General features: G+C 44.9%; 1 protein-coding gene across 2 annotated transcripts in view; it reads left to right on the top strand.

Annotated features, from left to right (window-relative positions):
* The window catches only part of PTPRB (protein tyrosine phosphatase receptor type B), a 442488-nt gene that overhangs the window by 296648 nt on the left and 126110 nt on the right, over positions 1-19730 (top strand). For both annotated transcript variants that reach the window (XM_069628245.1, XM_069628246.1), the window contains 3 exons: positions 671-934; positions 12983-13246; positions 19368-19637. In XM_069628245.1, coding sequence (XP_069484346.1) covers positions 671-934; positions 12983-13246; positions 19368-19637 — 798 coding nt within the window. The remainder of the gene's footprint in view (positions 1-670; positions 935-12982; positions 13247-19367; positions 19638-19730) is intronic.

Genomic DNA, 19730 nt, shown 5'->3' with positions numbered 1-19730 from the left:
TAATCTGTGTGTGGGGTCCCACATGTCCACCCAGACCACACCTCACCCGACCTACTACCCTCCACGCCCCAACCCCTACTCCTCTACCCCCACATACACATGTACATGTCATTTCGATGTGCGCTCGTTTGCCTTTGGGCCTAAGTCGCTATACAAATTATTAAACATAAACATAAACATTAAGTGATATGATATGGCATTTATAACGCGCCTATACACAAGTGTTTCAAGGCGCGACAAGGCAAAGGAGGGGGAACAAAGGGAAGACAGAACAGCAATCCTACTAGGCCAGGTGTCATTCAGATCGCACAAGTGCATTGGAAGGGGGGAAAGGAAAAGTGCGAGGGGGAAGGGAGAGCTACATGGGAAAGTGGAATAAATAAGATCAATAACGGCCAGCTGGTGGCAAATGAAAGGAAGTGCAGGCGTAAGTGCTGGTAGGGGGACTGAAGGGGTACAGAAAACAGTCCCCCGGTGCAGGAGTTGCTGGGGGGGGGGCAGTGCAGATGGGCAATTGACGGGGCCTGGGCCAGAGATCAGAAAAGTGCACAATCAAAGTCTAGACTTCCAAATGAAAGTCTGTTGTAACATGTATTAGGATATCAGATCCGGGCGGCTACCTGCTGTGAAATGGTCTGGATGGTCACTTTGTTGTTTTCTTTTCCACCAGTTCCGGAGTCAGTGAAGGATTTGAGGGTGGCCAGCAGGAGCACAGAAGACCTGCAGGTGACGTGGTCGAAGGCCGACGGGGATGTGGACCATTACCAAGTTCAGCTCCTCTTCAACGACATGAAGGTCTTCCCGCCCATAACCCTCATGAACTCCGCCGAGCAGTACGAGTTCACCTCTCTGACCTCCGGCCGCCTCTACAAAATTGTTGTCCTGACCTTCAGTGGAGACGAGCAGTGCCCCACATTTGTGGAAGGCTTAACAGGTGAAAAGAAAGATGTGATTGCTATAGAATAACCAATGGATGAATGCACGTCAAAGCCCTTTTGGGCAGGCCCCATACATGTAAGATGACATGTGTACATGCAAGAACACAGATGAGAAAACGATGCTAAAACGTATTGGATATGTACAGCAGGTCTTTAGTGCTCCAGATGTTTTGAACTACTACTCCCATTTACCCATGTCAGCAAAGTCAATGGTGAGGGATCATGGGAAGCACAGTCCTAAACATCTAGACAGCTGCAGTTTGCAGACCCTTAGCTTATAGGATGGCTAGAATATATTCTGTTTCATATAATAATATTACATTCCCAGGGGCCCTATTGAGTCAGGATTGGGGTTTGCAAACAGTGGTTTTCCACTATTCTAAATGAAACCCAATTTCTAAATGGATTGAAAGGAATAACTTCCATTGTTTCCATTGTTTGAAAAATATTCCTAATTGTAGAACTCCAGGTTGGGTCTCATGACGTGATACCTTGTGTAACCTTACCACTGCAGTCACCCTTTAATGGAAACGTTGGCTCTGGTTATAAAGTAACTAAGATAAACATAGCCAGTGTATTTGAAGAGTGCATATTCACCCAGAGAAGGGTCTGTTGGCACTATATGTTAATGTTAATGTTAAAGGACATTTGTACCGTGCACTATCACCACCGCAGTGGTCCCCTGGCGCTCTGGCGGCTCTGAAAAAGGAAGGGAAGGGGTGTTAGTGGGAGGAAGTTGGAAAAGTGCAGATCAGTGATGTGCTTTTGGCGGCCTCAGCCCGGTGGGTCCGTTGACTGGGCCTGGGGTGTTTGCGGCCGGTAGTCATCGTGTGCTGTTGTGCAAGTCTGTGTGTTTTTGTTTTGTTGTTGCCATGTAGTGAAGTTTGTGTAGTTTGTTGAGCTGTAGGTTTGTGGATGTGTTTGGTTTAGAGTTTGAGAGTTGTAAGCAGAGGGGGAAATTTTTAGTGCAATTGGCTAGTTGGCATCTCTATCCTGGATTGAGGCACTGGGTTTGTGTAATCTCCCCAGATAGGGTTTGGGAGCACCCCTGCGCTGGGCCCGTCCGGCCTTCAAGGTCCTTTTCACATGTGGCCTCTCCTTCACCAGCCTCCATCGCCGCCCTACCTGTCTTCCTTTCCCACTCCTACGGTCAGTTCACCTGCCAATGTCCACAACTCAGCTAGTGTGGTGATTGCCAATATCCTGACAATTCCACACCACTGTGGTACCTGGTGGCAACTAAGGGGCGAGTGCGGTGTTAGGTGGAATTAGGGTGGGGTTGTTCTCTGCCTCCATGGGTGTCGCCTGTGTTCCGCTCTACTCAGCGTCACCCGTCCAGGTGCTGTGGGAGCTTCCCAGTCTGTTCTGGGGGTGGTCCGTGTTCACTCCACTTTAGTCATCCCTTTTCCTTTTCTGTTGTTTCGGTTTTCAGTTTGAGTCTGTGGTGTTGAAGAGCCAGGTTTTTAGTAATTGCCTACATTTTAGGTGATCTTTGGTGTTTCTTATTTCTTTTGGTATGTTGTCTCAGGTTTTTGTGGCTAAGTGGTAGAAGGAGGTGCCTCCAAGTTTTTTCTTGAGGTATGGTTTTGGTTCCAGGCGGATTTCGTTGCTTGACCTGAGGAGTCTTGTTGGCTTGTAGATTGTTATTTTCTTTTGTAGGAATTCTGCTCCTTGTCTATTGATTGCCCTTTGCGTTATGCACATTGTTTTGAAGGTGATGCAATGTTTTCCTGGGAGCCAGTGTAGTGTTTTTAGGGCAGGAGTGATGTGTTCTCTTCTTGATAGTTTGAGGAATAGTCTGGCTGCTGTATTTTGGATCCGTTGTAGTTTCTTCAGGAGGTATTCTGGTATTCCGAGGTAGAGGCTGTTTGCATAGTCGATTCTTGACATGATGAGGGCGACGATAGTGAGTGTTTTGTGCGCGAAGGAGAGGAAAGGTAGAATTCTTCTTGCCGTGTGGAGGAGAAAAAAGCATTTCTTGACTGTTGCATTTATTTGTGGTTCTAGGGTTAGGGTGTTGGCCATCAGGACTCGGAGATTTTTTACTACCTTTGATGGTGATGGTGTGGTTCCCATTTCCGTTGGCCACGGGTTGGCGGTTTTGTTCTCTTGATCTTTGGATATGATCATGATTTCTGTCTTTCCCGGGTTGATTTTCAAGGTTGTTGGCCTTCATCCAGTTGAAGACTTCTTTTAGAGACTCGGTTAGGGTTGAGTGATCGGCTTGGGTGTCTTCAACTTTGTAGATTATTTGAGTATCATTTGCGTAGCTGTAGCATGTAATGTTGTATTTTTTGAAGATTCTGATAATCAGCTTCTGGTAGATGTTGAAGTACAGTGGTGATAGTGAGGATCCTTGTGGCACTCCACAGTAGTTAACTCGTGGAGTGGATTTGAAGGGTTTAAACCATACGGTTTCTGTTTGATCTGCTAGGAATGATTTAGTCCAGAGTAGTGCTGTGTCTGTTATGCCTATGTCTTCTAGTCTTTTGGTTAGATTGTCATGACTAACTGTGTCGAAGGCAGCGGAGAGGTCGAGTAGAATAAGGGTTGAGGTTGTGTTTGCATCTGCGTTAGATTTTAGGTCGTCCCAGATGGATAGTAGTGCTGTTTCTGTTCGTCTTGTGGGTCTGAAACCGACTTGAGCTTGGTCTAGCAGGTGATGTTTTTCTACGTGTTCTTGGGTTAGTTTATATACATAGGTTTCCAGGAGTTTTGCCGGGTATGGAATGTTTGAAATCGACCTGTAGTTGGAGAGCTCTTCTACATTGCCACTTGTGTTTTTCAGAAGTGGTTTGATATCTGCTGATTTGAAGGTCCTCGGTACAGTTCCTGATGCTAGTGATAGGTTCAGAAGGTTTCTGTAGTATTCTGCTGGTGTTCCTTGTGCGAGGATTGAGTTCTAGATGTCCGGGGGGCAGGGATCCATGGATGATCCAGCTTTCTTGCTGTGTTTTACCAGCATTGCGAATGCCTCTGCTGATATTTCGGGAAAGTTTTTGAGTTTGTGCTGAGGTTCTGTGATAGGTTCGCTTGCTAGTATGTTGTGGTCGGTTGGTATGTTTTGTATGGTTCGTGGGATTTCATTGATTTTTTCTTGAAGTGGTCTGCCAGGTCGTTGCATAGTTTCTCTGAGGGGGCTGGGGTGTTGTCGTAGCCCAGAGGGTTTCTCATCTCTTTAATGATTTTAAACATTTCCTTTTGTGTGTTGGTGGCATTGGTGATTTTGTCATCATAATGCCTCCTCTTCACCTTTTGAATTTCCTTCTTGTATGTGCGGATTTGTCTCTGGAACAGTTTTTTTGTCTGGGTTGTAGTCTTTCCTCCATTCCAGTTCCATCTTTTTGTTTTCCTTTTTTATGGTGCTTAATAGTGGGTTGAACCATTTTGCCATTGCTCTTTTTTTTGATGGGGTGAATGGTTTTTTTGGGGCGATCTTGTCGATTGTATCTCCAATCCATTTGTGTAGTAGCTCCGCTTTCCCGTCTAGGTCAGCTAGCTCTAGTTCTGTAGTTGAGGGTTTGGTTAATTCCAGTTGTTCGAATGGGTTGCTTTCTTTCACATGTTTCCAGTTTCTTTTTGAGGTGATTGCGAGTTTAGGAGGATGAATACAGACTTGAGTAGGCAGAGTGATCATGAACGGGATGATGAGATGGTCGCTCCACAGTATTTGTATCGGTGGTGCCGTGGTGATGAGTTTTTCCTTGGAGAAAATTGCGTCAAGGGTGTGTCCTGCTGAGTGTGTTTCCCCTTTGACTAGTTGTCGTAGTTTCATGGTAGCAGGTTGTTCAATCAATGAGTTTTGGGAGTTGGCGTGACTGTTTTCAAACCAGATGTTGAAGTCCCCCAGGATGATTAGGTGTTCGTGGTTGATGGCTATGTTGGTGATGGCTTCTATGAAGTTGTAGATGAAGGTTCCATCATATGTCGGTGGTCTGTACACCAGGAGAATGTGACGTTGGTTTTTGGGCTTGCTGTTAGGTGTATTACCATGGTTTCACAGTTGAGGATGTTAAGCGGTTCATCTGTTTTTATTTTCAGGTGTCCTTTGAATGCTATTGTGATGCCTCCTTCTTTTCTGTTTTTCCTGTTTATTTGAAGGCATTTGAAGTTGGTTGGAAGGCAGCTTTGGAGTGTGATTTTGTAGTTGTCGTCCAGCCATGTTTCTGTGATGAACAGGATGTCAATGCCGTTTTCATCGAGTAGGTCGAAGATCTCTGTTGAGTGTTTTGACATGGGTCTTGCGTTTATAAGATTGCAGAGTGGAGTTTGGAGGTGTTGTTTGGTTTGGACTTTTTTGTTGAGGTTGTCTTCTGATCGGCGTGTTGGGGTTTCCTCCCTGGTCAATCTCTTGTTGAGGTGTAGGTTTTGGGGCATCAGCGTCTTCGAAGAGTTCTTCTAGGTTCTGTCTTGAGTTTGTGTTTTCATCGGGTTCGTCTTCCATGAGTTGTGGTTGTAGATTGGAAGTTCTTATTGCTTTGGTGATGTATGGTGTTATCGCATCGGTCATGTATTTGTTGTTTCTTGTGTTGTTCATCCTCCTTCTGCGCACTTGTGTTGGGTAGTTTGATGTTGCTGATTCTAGCATTGGGTTGGTTTGCTGTGGTGACCAGTTGTCGGCGAGATAAGGAGTTAAGTAGAGGGATTTTTCTCTTCTCTCAGTGTTGGTTCGATTCTTGTTCCTGACGGAGGGGGTGTGTTCTGTAGTTGTGGTTCTTTGTTGATCTTCCGGAGTGTTTGTTCTTTCTTCTCTTTTTCTTTCCCTCGGAATGGGCCGTTTGCGTGGCATTATAAGATATAGAGTTGTTTAGTCTTTATTATTTGCTGGTGTCCAGTTGGTTCTGCTTTGGTCTGGTTGTCTTGTGGTGTAGCAATGGGTTTGGGGTCTGTCTGCTAACAGTTAGTGCTCTGTCTGTAGGTGGTATTTCCGGCTGATGTTGCTGACTCGTTCCGTCGCTGTCTTGAGAGGGTTAGGGAGGTGGTTAGGGGATATAAAGTTGGGTGTTATCGGTGGCTCTCTTTAATGCCTGTCTCCCTAAACGCGGTTCACTGCAGTGAGCTAGCAATGTGGGTTTAAGAAGGCTATCTACTAGTTGAAGGGTGGTTTTGAGGGGCACAGCTACGACTTGTGCCTTATGAGGTGTGAGCCCCTAGTCAGGGTCTCACTCCACAGTAATTCACTGGTGAGTTCTGTCTCACTTTAGAGTGAGTTGGTCAGCGGGATTTGAGAGACCCGTGCAGAGGCCTATCAATGCAATCTAAATATCGCACAATGCAGCCAAGAATTAGAACCCTTACCAAATTTGAGGGACCTGTATGATGGGATAGAGGCCTATCAATGCATTCTAGACATCACACAATGCAATATGGGGACAGAACCCCTATTAAAGATGTGAGACCTTTATAGAGGGAGAGAGGGCTAATAATGCAATCTGAATATCACACAGTGTAGCAGCCTGGAAGTAGGACCCCTACTAAGTTTGAGAGACCTGTATAGTGGGAGAGAGGCCTATCCATGCAACCTAGACATCGCACAAAGCAATATGGGGATAGAACTCCTATTAAATATGAGAGACCTCTATCGTGGGAGAGAGGCCTATCAATGCAATTTAGACATCACACAAAGCAATATGGGGACAGAACCCCTATTAAATATGAGATACCTGTAAAGTGGGAGAGAGGCCTAATCACACTGTTTAAAGATGGTTTGCTAAGTGGCTATGATTCTGGGGTGGAGTTGTAGCTCTCCCCTGAACCAGGCCACTCCTACCTTACTGGTCCTTGTAGTTGATGGTTGCCTTGGGGGCCCTTAGCCACGGGCAGAGGGCTGCCGGGGAGAGGGCTGCCCTGGTGGGTTTGTTTAAGACGGGGGAGTAGCAAATCACCGGAGGGGAGGGGCTAGGGAGGCAGCAATGAGGAAGTCTGGGGAGGGGAATGGGAGCACGGTACACGGGCCAGGGGGGCACAGAGAGGGGCAGATAATATATCTAGAAGGCCCTGAGGGTCTTTCAGGGGCCTCCACACACCTGCCTTGCACGATGGACAGATAACAGGTGGTCATTGTTACTGGACACAACTGTACTCCTGTTATCTGCCTCAACAGGATGAAGGGCTTAGTGGACCTGCTGGGAGAGAAGGTTGTCACCATGACCACAACCACAGATCCTTTTCATGGACACATAAATGCACTAAGTGGCAGAAAGCGGACATTCTGGGAGCAGAGCTGCTAACATTGAGGTGGTCATGGCCCTCACCATGCAGTTCTAATTGTTTTAGGTAAGAAGTGTAATTGAGGCACTCAAATCCAGGTGGTCCTCGGTTTCTGTGCCTCTTTAAACACTTTACAAAAACAATTGTTAATGCTGCTTGCCACATACAGGCACATGGGTCTACCATTAGCATGAATCCCTATGGATTCCCTTGATTTTTTCAGGCTTAAGGAGCAGGTGGAATCCATACATTGTCCGGCATCAACACCCGTGTGAAAATTAGCTGCAGGTTGCGTTGTAGGTCCGTTTGCAGCTCTAAGCTGTAAGGGTGCCAGAAGCAGACTTTACCCTCTGTCCCCCACTCTGTGCTGTAAATACAGCAAAATGGCGCCATTCATAACTTACTGGTGAAGTGCCTTTTCCCGCCAGTAAGTCACAATCCATGCACCCCTCCTGCCGTATCAAAACAAGGACCACATTTGGGATTTGGTGGATGAAAAGTCTCAAAGGGATAGAGTGGGGTGTACAATCCCTCTGCTACACTCTATCTACTTATAGGGCAATGCTGCTTGCCAAAAGGAAACAGACAAAGTGCAATGGCTGCCCTTACGGGATTGTGCCCCGAGAGAGACCAGTGACTTCACCACATGCCTCCAGAGAATTGGATTGGCAAGAGCAATGGATAGGATTTTGGCCCACTGTTAGGCACGGGGTATGTGTTAGAAGGTATGGCATAACTGGCAGCATGAAGATCTCATTTTTAAATGATAATGGTGGCCTTGGCCAGTTTGAGCATCAGGGCACTGTGACATCATTATTCCTACAATATCACCACGCGTTAACGATAAGCGTTTGCAAGGGTTGATTCTACTACAACAAAAGCATCATGTCCAGATGTATAGTGATATTAGTGTGCATCACCTGGGCAATAATGCACTTATTATGGCGTCCATTACCATTCGTGAATAAAGGTTTCCTCAGTAACTGAATGAAGATGGCCATATGCGTCATATTGCGGTAAGAAAGCATTGAGCAGGTTCATATGATTTATTGGTCATAGTCCATTTTTATTTTTGATAAAGAATCAAAATGTCGCATTTGTAGATAGTAACCGTAGGGAAAGTATACCTGAGCTGCCCACCTGCCTATTCTAAGCCATGTAACTCCTAGACCTGACCTGGCAGCCTGGCGCTGCTTTGCCATTCCTTCCCATGCTACCCAACTGCTCTTAAGCACTTGTACATGCTGTAACTACTGCAACCACACTACGCAACCAATATGTAAGAATGCTGTAAGGACTGTAACTATACTTAGCAACTCTTGTAACTTACCAGCTTAAGATAAGCGCCCAGATGCCTCTGGGTTTGGTGCGCTATGTAAGTGTCAAAATAAATAAATAAATAAATAAATACAAGTTCAACTACCGCATGCCTTTCCTTCCACAACATGATGGTAATTCCCCATGAGGCATCTCCTTTCTCAGTTCCAAAACTAGTCGCGCTTCTTCAGCGGAGTCGCAACAAGCATTTACCATTGGAAGGACAAATACAAGCTCTCTCATAATACCAGAAACATTTTGATTCAGTCTTAGTTACCTGCGGATAAATTAAAATAGATATCGAAGGGGCACATTTTCAAGAAGTGGCAGAAGTAAGAAAAGCACAGAGCGTGCGCTTTCTTTACTTGCGCCACTCACAGAATAGGCAGGTCAGCATGTTGGCAAAGGTGGGCTGTTCATTTCGTGGAGGCTGTGCAACAGATGTGCTGGCGAGGTCATTCGTGTCAGGAGTGCTATACCGATGCTGATGTATTATAGGCCTCGTGCACCCACGTGGGAGTCCATTGCACAGTGGCAGGCCCAGCTTTAAGTGGTCCCTCATTCTGGAATGCTCAGCTGTCTGCGAGATTGAAATGCAACGCGGGACCGCAGACCATCGTACCTGGAACAAAATACATGACAAAAATGATCTTGCCGTGCATTGCACATCGCCTTGTGCCAGTTGCAAAGGTGAGTGTTCTGTGCATTATAAAGTGCATCAGTGATAAACGTAAAGCCGAGAGAGAGAGTGCTGAAAAAATTCCCACCTCCCCGCACGTAAACGTTCAGCTGCCAATCTTAAAGAAGCTATCATATCTGCACAGTCAGACAATTACAACACTAGGGTAGCATGCGCAAAATCTAACTCACGTGAATTATTTGAAATGCTGAAGGAGTTCGAAGGTAAAACCTAAGCGGTCTCCACTGTACAGAAGGATGCAGGTTGGTGTCAGTCAATTCACAATGAGCTCCATTTAAAAACATTAGGGCATAAAAAATCCATTGCTTCTCAAGTTAACTTCATTTCGCCCGTCTTAATGGGTCAAATTAATGCACCAGACTCATTAGTACACACCCCCCCTCAGGAAAGGCTCCGTTCAGACCGTTCAGACGCCCTTTCAATTTAAACCCTGCTCTGAGGACCACATTTCTGAAATTGTTACCCTAATGAAACCCACTTCCTGTCTTGGCGATTGCTGTCCATCCAGCACTTTTTAAATAGTGCATCAAAACACTTGCACCATGGGTGACTCGCCTTGTCAACATATCCTTCGAGGTAGCAAATGTTCGCAGGATCTTGAAAGACTCATGGGTGACTCCTTTATTTAAAAAAACAAAAAGCCCCACACCTCCTCTAAACCCTAAAAATTACTGACCAATCAAGAATGTGCCCATTTTATTAAAAAAACTTGGAGCGGGTGGCCTATGTAGAGCTGCAGGACCACTTGGAAAGGAATCACCTCCTTAACATAAAGCAACAAGGTTTTAGGGCGAAACGGTGCTTCTCGATCTTAAATCAAATATTGCTGACATCGTGGACAGAGGCAAACCTGCACTTCTTATGTTGCTAGACTTGTCTGCAGCTTTTGAATTGATTGACCACACTCGGCTCGTCAAAAGACTGGTGGACCAGGCACAGTGCTCTCCTTTTTCTTCCCAATCGATTGAATCCTTTTTGGGACACAATATGAACGAATGGCAGTCGATGATGTCAGCTGAACTCCCACACTCATCACCTGCGGTGTACCACAGGGCTCAGGTGTCTCCCCTACCCTGTTTAATGTATATACAGTGACCCTCCTTACGCTTCTTGAAGACATGTGTGTTCAATTCACCAACTATGCCTTGAATGCAGATACAACCAAATTGTTGATCATTGCCTTCGGGCACAAACTAAAGAAGCTTGGCCCCGATTATGATACTTTCACCATAGCCAATAATAAGATTAAGGTGGCAAGATCAGTAAAGGCTCAACGTGTCACTCAAGACACAGAATTATCTATGAAGCCTGAGGCTGCACAGATAAAAGCCTCATGCAGCTTGTCTCTAAACTACGTAACCACATGCGTCCATATATTTCCCTGCAGAATAGTTTCCTGCTTGCGACAGCACTGGTAAATTCACGCCTCGACTATGGCAATAGTATTCTGGCCGGCACAACAAAGGGAAATCTTCATACTCTTCAGATCACACAAAACAATGCTGTTAGAGCTGTTTTTGGCCTTTCCCGCAGAGATCATTTGTCCGAGGCCAGACGGAAACTTCACTGGTTCCCAATAAAACAACGTGTTACGCACAATATTCTCTGCCTCACCTTCAAGTGTTGTAACTCGGAAGCAGCACAATACTTATCTAACCATTTAATCCCTCGCAATGTAGGTCACTCACTGTGTTCCTATGATGACACCAAGCTCTTTTGGAGGCACCGGATTTGAAGTACAAACTCCCCTGGCTTGGAATATAACCCCAGTCAACTACAGCAGGCCAACTCCATCTCTAAGTTGAAAAATGGAATTAAGACCCATCTATTCAACCAAGTCCCAGACTAAACTTAATCTTTCGCCCATATAAACACAGCTAGATTTCTTTATGTTTGTAATGTTCTGTTTTTGTGCACTTTCAGGCCAGTGGGCGATTTAACTCTATAATACCTTCAGCTGTCCCTCTGTAAATACCTTCCTTTCCGAGCCCTTCGCTCCTCCACCTCTAACTCCCTCTGGGCCAGTTGTTTTTATAAAAAACGAGCTGGAGGTAGATCTCTGTCTTCAGCTAGGGCCTCCCTCTGGAACATCCTTCCTCTTTGCTTCTGCCTTCTCTCTTCCTCTCCCCTGTTGATCTGTTCTGTCTCGGCATCACGCACCTGGTCTCCCTCTGTCTTTAGGACCCAGGTACCTGCTCACCCTGCCACCCACCCGCACTACCTCCCGGTGATCCCTTGCACTGGGTTCTGTATCGGTAATCCTACAGTCCCCCCTTCTCATTTTCTGCACTTATTTAGACACACCCTGTCTGATGCCTTATTCCTAGCCCTTGCCACTTGCTGGCTGCACTACCACCATTTGTTGCTTTTTGTTATTTATGTTTTATTTACTTATTCTTATTTTTGCTCAGCACTTTCCACATCCCCCTTTTTCACTTACCCCTCTCCCATGCACTGGCGTAATCTCAATATCAATGGGCCTAGTAAGATCATTGTTTTTTTTCTCCCCTGTTCCCCTCCCTTGCCTTGTCGCGCTCTGAAACACTTGTGTAGGAGCGTGACACAAATAAAATATCAATATCAATATAAAAATTTAAATCAAGTCAGATCAAATCATCCCATTTCTGAAGTCAGGAGGCAACTTAAAATGTGCAGAAAGACCTTCTTGTTTGCACACATGCACAGTTGTTGTTAGACATGGCATCCGAATGTGTGCATCACAGATGCACAAGTGTATGCAGTAAGCCAGTACCCACACGATTATGTATGACAGTTACTTTGGCTCTTTGATGCAAAGCTTAAAATCCTTAGCAGAATTAAAGTGTCTGGCTCCATATGTGAGCCATCTCCTAAAGGCAATCGGTGTGAGCTCCTTTTCTGAATACCCAGCCAATAGCCCACAATGTATTGTGCTCCCTCTCTTTCTTTTTTCCTTGACTGCCAGTCCTGTAAAACCACCCAGTGGCGTTTTGCTCTGTGTAAAAAGCTATCTTACATAACATAATACAACCATTTACTATCTTACCTTGTACTGTAGCTTTCAGTGTATGAACTGTTGTACCTAAACCTAAAGCGCTGCAATGTGAAGTACAGCATTTTCATATCCCATTACAAATGTGGAAGCAGCATGTTATGTTTTGATGATTTATACCACGCAACGCTGCCCTTTGCATAGTCTCCAGGCGCTCACATGGCTGGGGTTGGTTAGCGAGAGAAGAGGGATAGAGTACAAGTTGTGCTCTTCTTTTGATGCTTGCTGAACGAGAGGAAACTGACAATTGTATCAGCATTCTGGGTGTGCTTTGTGGTGTGCATTGGGCATGTTGTGTCCAGAGGGGTCCCATCCAGTATCTGGGTTGTTTGTTGTTTGCAACTGTTCGGTCTTGTGGCGTGATTAGCAATGGGTGTGTGGTTAGTGTGTAGTTTTGCTTGCTCTTTTGGGCATGTGTAATACATGAGAGGTATGCAGGTGTGGAAAAGAGGAGGGGCTGGTCAGTTGGTTTCTTTTGGGTGTCAAGCGTGTGCTCGTTTTATTGTTGGTTCTACAATCCGTATTGTCCCATGCTTGCTTTGGTCTCAGAGTATGGTCTTTGGGGTGCATGATTTATCTGCTAGTCCTGTGCTTGTTCTGTGATCAAACTCAGTATCTGTGTTATCAGAAACATGTAATTAAAGACAGTTGGCTTCATATATAGTAAATGTGAGAGGGGAAAACATTTGTTGAACTAATTTCAACATACTGTTTAGGCTACGGGCAACACTGAGCGATTTGCTACATATCAATATCAGTCACATGACTAACGTGTCCATTTTTCAGTTCCCAGCACAGTGAAAAATATCCATGTTTCACCCAATGGGATGACGAACAGCCTGAAAGTGAACTGGACTCCTGGGGCGGGAGACGTCGATTCTTATACAGTGGCCATATTGCAGAACAGCCAGCAGGTCGATGTCCAGCCCTTGTCCAAGCACGTCTATGAGCACACGTTCCACCAGCTAGAGGCCGGACAACAGTACCAGGTCGTCGTAAAGTCTATCAGCCGCACCTTGTACAACAGCCTGGCTGCCTTCGGAAGAACAGGTAGGAATCCGCAGGGTGGGTGGGGGGTGGAATTCCACATAATAAAAGTAACCAACGCATGTGGAAGGCGATGAAAATGTTATATATTTGTATTGAGTATGTATGTCAATGGAACGCTAGTAGAAAGCATTCCATCTTCTCCAGGGGTCAAGTACTAAAAGTAAAAGTGTGGGGGCTCATTAACATATGCGATGGGATGAGACGTCACCATACATTAGCATATCAAGGTGACATTTGCAAATTTCATTCAACTGGCTTTGCATAACAATACAAATTGCACAGGACAAATGAGCATTTGCCTTTCATAAAATCAACATACACAAAAAACCAAGAGAAAGTATTTTCTTCTAATAGAGTTTGAAAATGTTCAAAAGTGTGCACACCCCAAGAATCAAAACCAATGCTTTCCCTGGAGAGTGCAGTCCCGAAATGTGACTTTTCACCTTTAGTTGTTAGTTATTATCTACAGTTTGTATGGTGCTATAAACATGGCAACCGTGGTACGAATCCCCAATTTGTGCTTAAAATCATATTTCGAAAAAGATAGTCGAAGTGACTTGTTTCACCCACTGCCACTAAAATACCCTGGAGGACAGCATCCACCCTCTGGAAAAAGTTAGGGGACTCTGTCCACTCGTGTGTACCCTCGACGTGAGCCCTGATCTTTTCCACTGATCGGCTAGTGACAGATAAGTTTGCGTCTGTGATTTGCAGAAAGAGGAAATAATTCAGTGGTCGAGGTAGGTTTTCAGAAGTAAGCTTCTTGGAGGCCTACCATGGGAAAGATAGAGCAGGGCTCAAGACCCTTCTGAGTGCAACTTCTTTACAGTCAAGTGTTTCAGAGTAATCTCGGGTGTCTAGACTTTGTCCATGAGAGGAAATGGAATATATGTTTGTGATCACTTCAAAATGTACCTGCCGTATTCGCCAACGGGGCCTGTGAACCTGTTGGGATGCAGGTACAGGTCCCAGCCAGGCAAACATTTTTATGTTGAGAAAGACCTATTTGCAAGTGCCACAACAGGAGCAGGTTGAGTTTTGCGTGGCAGAAGGCGCACATATCACTCTTAGTTAGGTTTGACACATAATAGATACATCATATAGCAAAACAGAATGAGCAGCAAATGTATTAATGTTGCTATTGCAGAGGCTATAGATAGGGCAGTGTGTTGTAGGCCCTTTGTTTAGAAGGGTTCCATTCATTTCATCACAGGATGTTTTTTTGCAGGGTTTTTTACCGTGATTTTTTTTATGAAAAAAAAATCACATTTTTTAACAATTATTTTGGGGGGTTCCACCTCCCAACCCCCCATTTTCTTTAATTTGTATTTATTCCCAAACACCCACAATGCATATATATATAATTTACTAACCCCCCCTAAAAAATGGGATGGATTTTTTTCAAAAAAGAATTCGCGGCAAAAAACCCCGCAAAAAAACATCCCGCGATAAAAGGACGTTGCACCATTTAGAAGTAGTACACTAAGTTTCTTTCCAAGTGAGGTGCGAGAAGGAGGCTGAAGTAGGTGGACGACAGAGTCAGAAAGGCATTGTGGCAAGAGCAAGGCCAGTGGGTCTACATGGCAAGAGTGCCGCCATATTGGACTTTAAGGCCTAGTACACGATGAGCAGAATGGAGGTTCTGATGTGCAGCTGTGGCTCTGTTTAGCTCAGTCCAAAGGCAAATCCCCTTTCCATCCCCCAAGAGAGAAGCCGAGGTCAGAGGCACCCGCGCTGCACAGATAAACAATAATTGCATCCAGCTGCAGACCTTGCAGGTGGTGGGAATTAAATGTTGGGCAGGGAGGGCAGGTAGGGATGGGCCCTTTGAAGGACAAAATTCATGAGAACAGGACATGTAATTTTGTGATGCCAACAGGCCAAGCAAAGATTTAGAGCACCATTGCCCTCACCCAAGGAGCGGTCATCCCATGTGAACTACAAGTAGACGCATAACCAAAGCAAATACATTCCTGAAGCTGAAGCTTAAGTGTCATGCCCTAGTCACGTCACTACTGGGCACCTGGGGTTTGAAGGAGATAAGTGGGGAGTCGTGTCTGGAATGTTTCGTGATTTGGGATAGGAGGAGCAAAGGTGATGTCAGTAAATTTAGTCCAAGGTCAGGGGTGCAGCTTGTGTGCACTGCAGCGTCTGGTATAATGAGAAGGCCTACTGTCTTATGAAAGCAGAGTTGGTCTCACTTTGAATGTGCCTGGGTCGAGGGAGTAGACATCACTTGACGTGAGATTTATTAGTGTATCAATGTACTTGTCGCCAATTATGTATTAGGAATCAATAGTGATGATGTAGTGGGCCACGTGCTCAGGAGAATGGGTTTAGATAAGGTGTGGCCAATCAGTCAAGGGACTTTAGGGGAATACTAGCATGTCATATAGGTGGTAGCTAATGAGGGTGGTGGAGGATTTTGCTAATATGCATTTTTCTGCTATATAACCTGTAACTACTTGGGGCATGGAGAGTTCTGTGTCACTTCAGTTCTACAGGGCCATCTGAGAACATTTTGCATGTAATAAATCTTGATTCCCTTGCAAAGCGGTGCAGTAGTCATTTGACCTTCTTGGGTTATTTTTGTCGTACAGGTTTTGGGTCACGTCTCTTTTTACAAATCCCACCTCCTCCACCTTAAGTGTACTCTTCAATTCCATGTGCCCTTAGATAACTTTTATTTTTTTATTTTATTATTGACCCTTCTTAGTAAAGCATCCTAGTTCTGATACTTCAATTAAACAGAAATATGCATACTATGGATACAAGCCCTATTATTACAACTTCGTCAAAATTAGCCTCTAAGTCGGGGGTCTGCACCCTTTGCCGCTCCAGATTTTGTTTGCACCAGAAATCCCATGATTCCTCATCACTGACTATGCTGACTAGGACTGATGGGAGTTGAAGTCCAATACACCTGGAGAGCCAAAGGTTGCAGGTCCCAGATTGCCTCAGAACATGGACATAAACAAGAGCACTTGACAGACAGGCGTGTGGGAAGACCCATGTATGAGGCAAACAAGGGGACACGCTGCAATAACCAGTCTGACATTCTGATCACAATAAATCCACATAGCAGTCAGAATCCCTGCAAAAATGCCGCTAGCTTACCCAAGACACCCTCAAATACATGATTTGTTGTCTTCATTCTGAGTGCAACTCGTGCCAGTGTTGACAGCTTTTAACCTATTCGGCAGACAGGCCTAGATAAACAATTTGAAATCAATGTACTTTTGGGCGACTTATTTTTCTGTGCTTTGTTATATTTTTGTACTATTGAGCCTCCTTAGCCAAGCACTATAGCAGTGGAGTAACTTTGCTGAAAATGGGGGGACATGACATCTGAAGAAAAGGTGCCCCAGCCAAATGAATGGGGACAAAAGGGTGTGCCATGAAAGTTGGGGGGACAAACACCCCGGACCCCCTAAAATTACGCCCATGCACTATAGTATCAATATCATAATTAAACAGAACTACGCATACTAAAGATACCAGCACTTCTCAGTCTGGTTTCAAGAGAAAGAAGAAAAAGTAAGCAGCCTTAAACTAGAAACAAGACCGGGGTGAAACTCCGGACCTGTGGGATTTGCTCCTGTGAGCTGGGGGCGTTCGGTGCCTCCACCTTCTGGGGCTCAGTTCACTGCAGGTGTGTGGGGTCGAAGCAGTGGCGAAAGTGTATGAAAAGAAGTACTGTAACTATGTTCCCTGCCGGTCGCCCGGCAACCCACAAACCCCATCGCCACGCCACCTGCCACGCGCAATCCAAACCCCCAAACAAACACTGTTCAGTGCAGTGCACAGAAGTGCACATTTCAACTTCTTCGTGCACTTTTATTTTAAAACGAAGCTATTCCAGAGCAGTTTCTTTTTTAAAATAAAAGTATAGGAACAGTAAAACCTAAAAAAATTAAAAAAAAAGTAGAAGAGCACCACTCCCAACCGCTCCCGCCGACTATGAGCACTGAGCGGAAGATCATGAGTCTTTTGCCGGGATGATCCCAGGCTATCGCATCTACCACAAGCAAACATCAAGAACCTCCACCCTTCCCCCCTGGAAATGGATGCAGCCCTGAAGAGGCGGCAGCATTACACTATATTATCATTCATTCTAATCTAATTCCTGGCGGCAGCTGCGCCAGGCTGTTTGATGTGGTTAATTTTGAATAGTGAAACTAACTGAATTCTAATTTACGAATTCAGCGTTTCATATTTATTAGGCACTTGCACCAGACTGGAGACCCTCCTGTGTAACGGTGCTTGTACATTTGCATATAAATAAAAATAAGCAGTCACGGAACATTATGCGCGGTATTGGCACCTGAGGCCTACTAGATCCTGCGTTACATTTTTTTTTATGTGACTTAGTTAGGTCGCCTCATGAGGGCTGCTCCTTCACGGTGCCATCATTCTCACAGCAGAGTTCAAAGGTCATTGAAATTGTCCATTCTGCTACCGCCTGAGCTTGAGCACTTACAGGTTTTGTTAGTGTTGTTGACAGGGCAACGCAGCAGAGTAAACCTGCAAGGGAAGCTGTTCTGTTTTCATTTGAACAAAATGTTAGTGACTCTTTGAAATCCCATCCCTAAACCAGAGCAGTGCCCCATTTATTAGTTTTGGCTATTAGGTGGCACTTAAACACCACCTATACATTGAAACTATTGCATTGGATTAAAGTTAGGAGGGAGATGATATTGGTGAGGGACACACAGTGGGTGCTGTTTGGTATTGACTTCCCATGGACATGCCTATCCGTATGGCCATTCCCACTCGCTCCTTGCCACACCTGCCTAAATACACCCCCTTGGGATTTATTTGTGCTCACTCCATCAAGTGTTATCATCAAGCTTTAGTCTGACAGTGTTTTTCTGGGCTGTCTGCTGAGGGTTAACGGCTTAAGTGCAGCTGTAAATGGCTGCTGGTGCAATAAAAAGTCTTAACCAGTGTGCCTTCAGCCACTTGGTTTATATAAGTTCCTTGCATTTCAGTCCTTTTACAAACAAGCAATGGTAAAGGCAACATATTGTTGGCTTTAGGTATTAGATAGGCATTTGCCAAGTGCTGAAATCATATGCCCAGGTAATCAATCCCTCATCTTGCTGTTTCGATCTTATGGCCAGGTAGTACCTTTATATCGGTGCCTAGCAAATGCCTATCCCATACCTGCACAAAAGACCAAACTGTTGGCTTTGCCATTGCTTGTTTTTAGAAATGCATTCACTCCATTGCAGGAAATCAAAGTTGTCATCACAACCTGGCAGTAAATGTCGTTTCTAGGGCTGCACGTTTATTGGCATGTTGGTATTTTAAAAGTGTGATTATAATCCTCGAGTTAAAAGCGAAACCTCACAAAAAGAAAGATTGGAAAGAATGATATATTTATATTGATAGTTTATTTGTATAGCGCCTATACACACATGTGTTTCAAAACACTTCAAGACAAGGGAGGGAGCAAGGGAAACTACAATGACATTCTTACAAGGGCTTGAGACATTAAGAGTATGAAATTAACTGCCGTACTAGGCCTGAAGACATTTCAGATAGAGCAAGAGCTTTGACAATGATAAGGAGAAGGAGGGAGGGGAGGTAGGAGATGAGACAGACGACGACTATCACACTCGGCCCTACGACATTTTTAGTAGTGCAGGGGAATGACAAAAGGTGAACAAGAGAGGGGGGGAGAGAAACAAAATGAGCAACTATCGTACTAGTCCTGACAACATTTCTAGTAGTGCTGGAGATTGACAAAAGGTGAAGGAGAGGGAGTGAGGGGATGCGTGGGGGGGTGTCAAAACAAGCGACTATTGTACTAGGCCTGACGACATTTCTGGTAGTGCAGGGGAATGACAAATACATTACAGAGCATTTAGCAAAAATACCAAGTTCACAAATAAAGCCTAAAATATAAGATCATAATTCAGAATAAAGCTGATATTTTAAGCATTTCTATACTTTCTCCTAATTGAAAGATGCATAAGCGGCTGAAAATGTCTTTGATGCAAGGATGGCGGAATTTAAGAATGTACATTATGCAAAACAATATATGCTGCTCTGCCCTTAAAGTTGTCGCTCGTGCAAGTCACCTAACCAACTATATGCTTGATTTCTCTGCACCCAGTTCCTGCCACTGTCCAGGAGTTATCAACTGATAATAAGTTCAGCAGCCACTCACTGGTGGCGACTTGGCAGAGTGCTGCTGGTGTGGCGGAGCGGTATGACATCTTGCTTCTGACCGATAAAGGCGTCCTGTTGAGTAACCGATCCGAGCCAGCTGCAGTCAAACAGCACAAGTTTGAAGAACTAACCCCTGGCAAGAGGTACAAGGTCCGAGTGATTACTGTGAGCGGAGGACTCTTCAGCGCACCAAAGGAAACCGACGGACAAACAGGTACGGAGAAAACTGCAGTTCTATGTTGACACCAGGAGAGCGCAGGTCTTCTCCACCAAGTGCATTGCTACTCAGATGTGTATATGGATCTAT

This window comes from Ambystoma mexicanum, chromosome 12, assembly GCF_040938575.1.
Source record: "Ambystoma mexicanum isolate Mex_15411 chromosome 12, UKY_AmexF1_1, whole genome shotgun sequence".
In the NCBI taxonomy this organism is placed as follows: domain Eukaryota; kingdom Metazoa; phylum Chordata; class Amphibia; order Caudata; family Ambystomatidae; genus Ambystoma; species Ambystoma mexicanum.
Note: the sequence above shows the minus strand (reverse complement) of the source record. Positions and strands in the feature narration are given on the sequence as shown.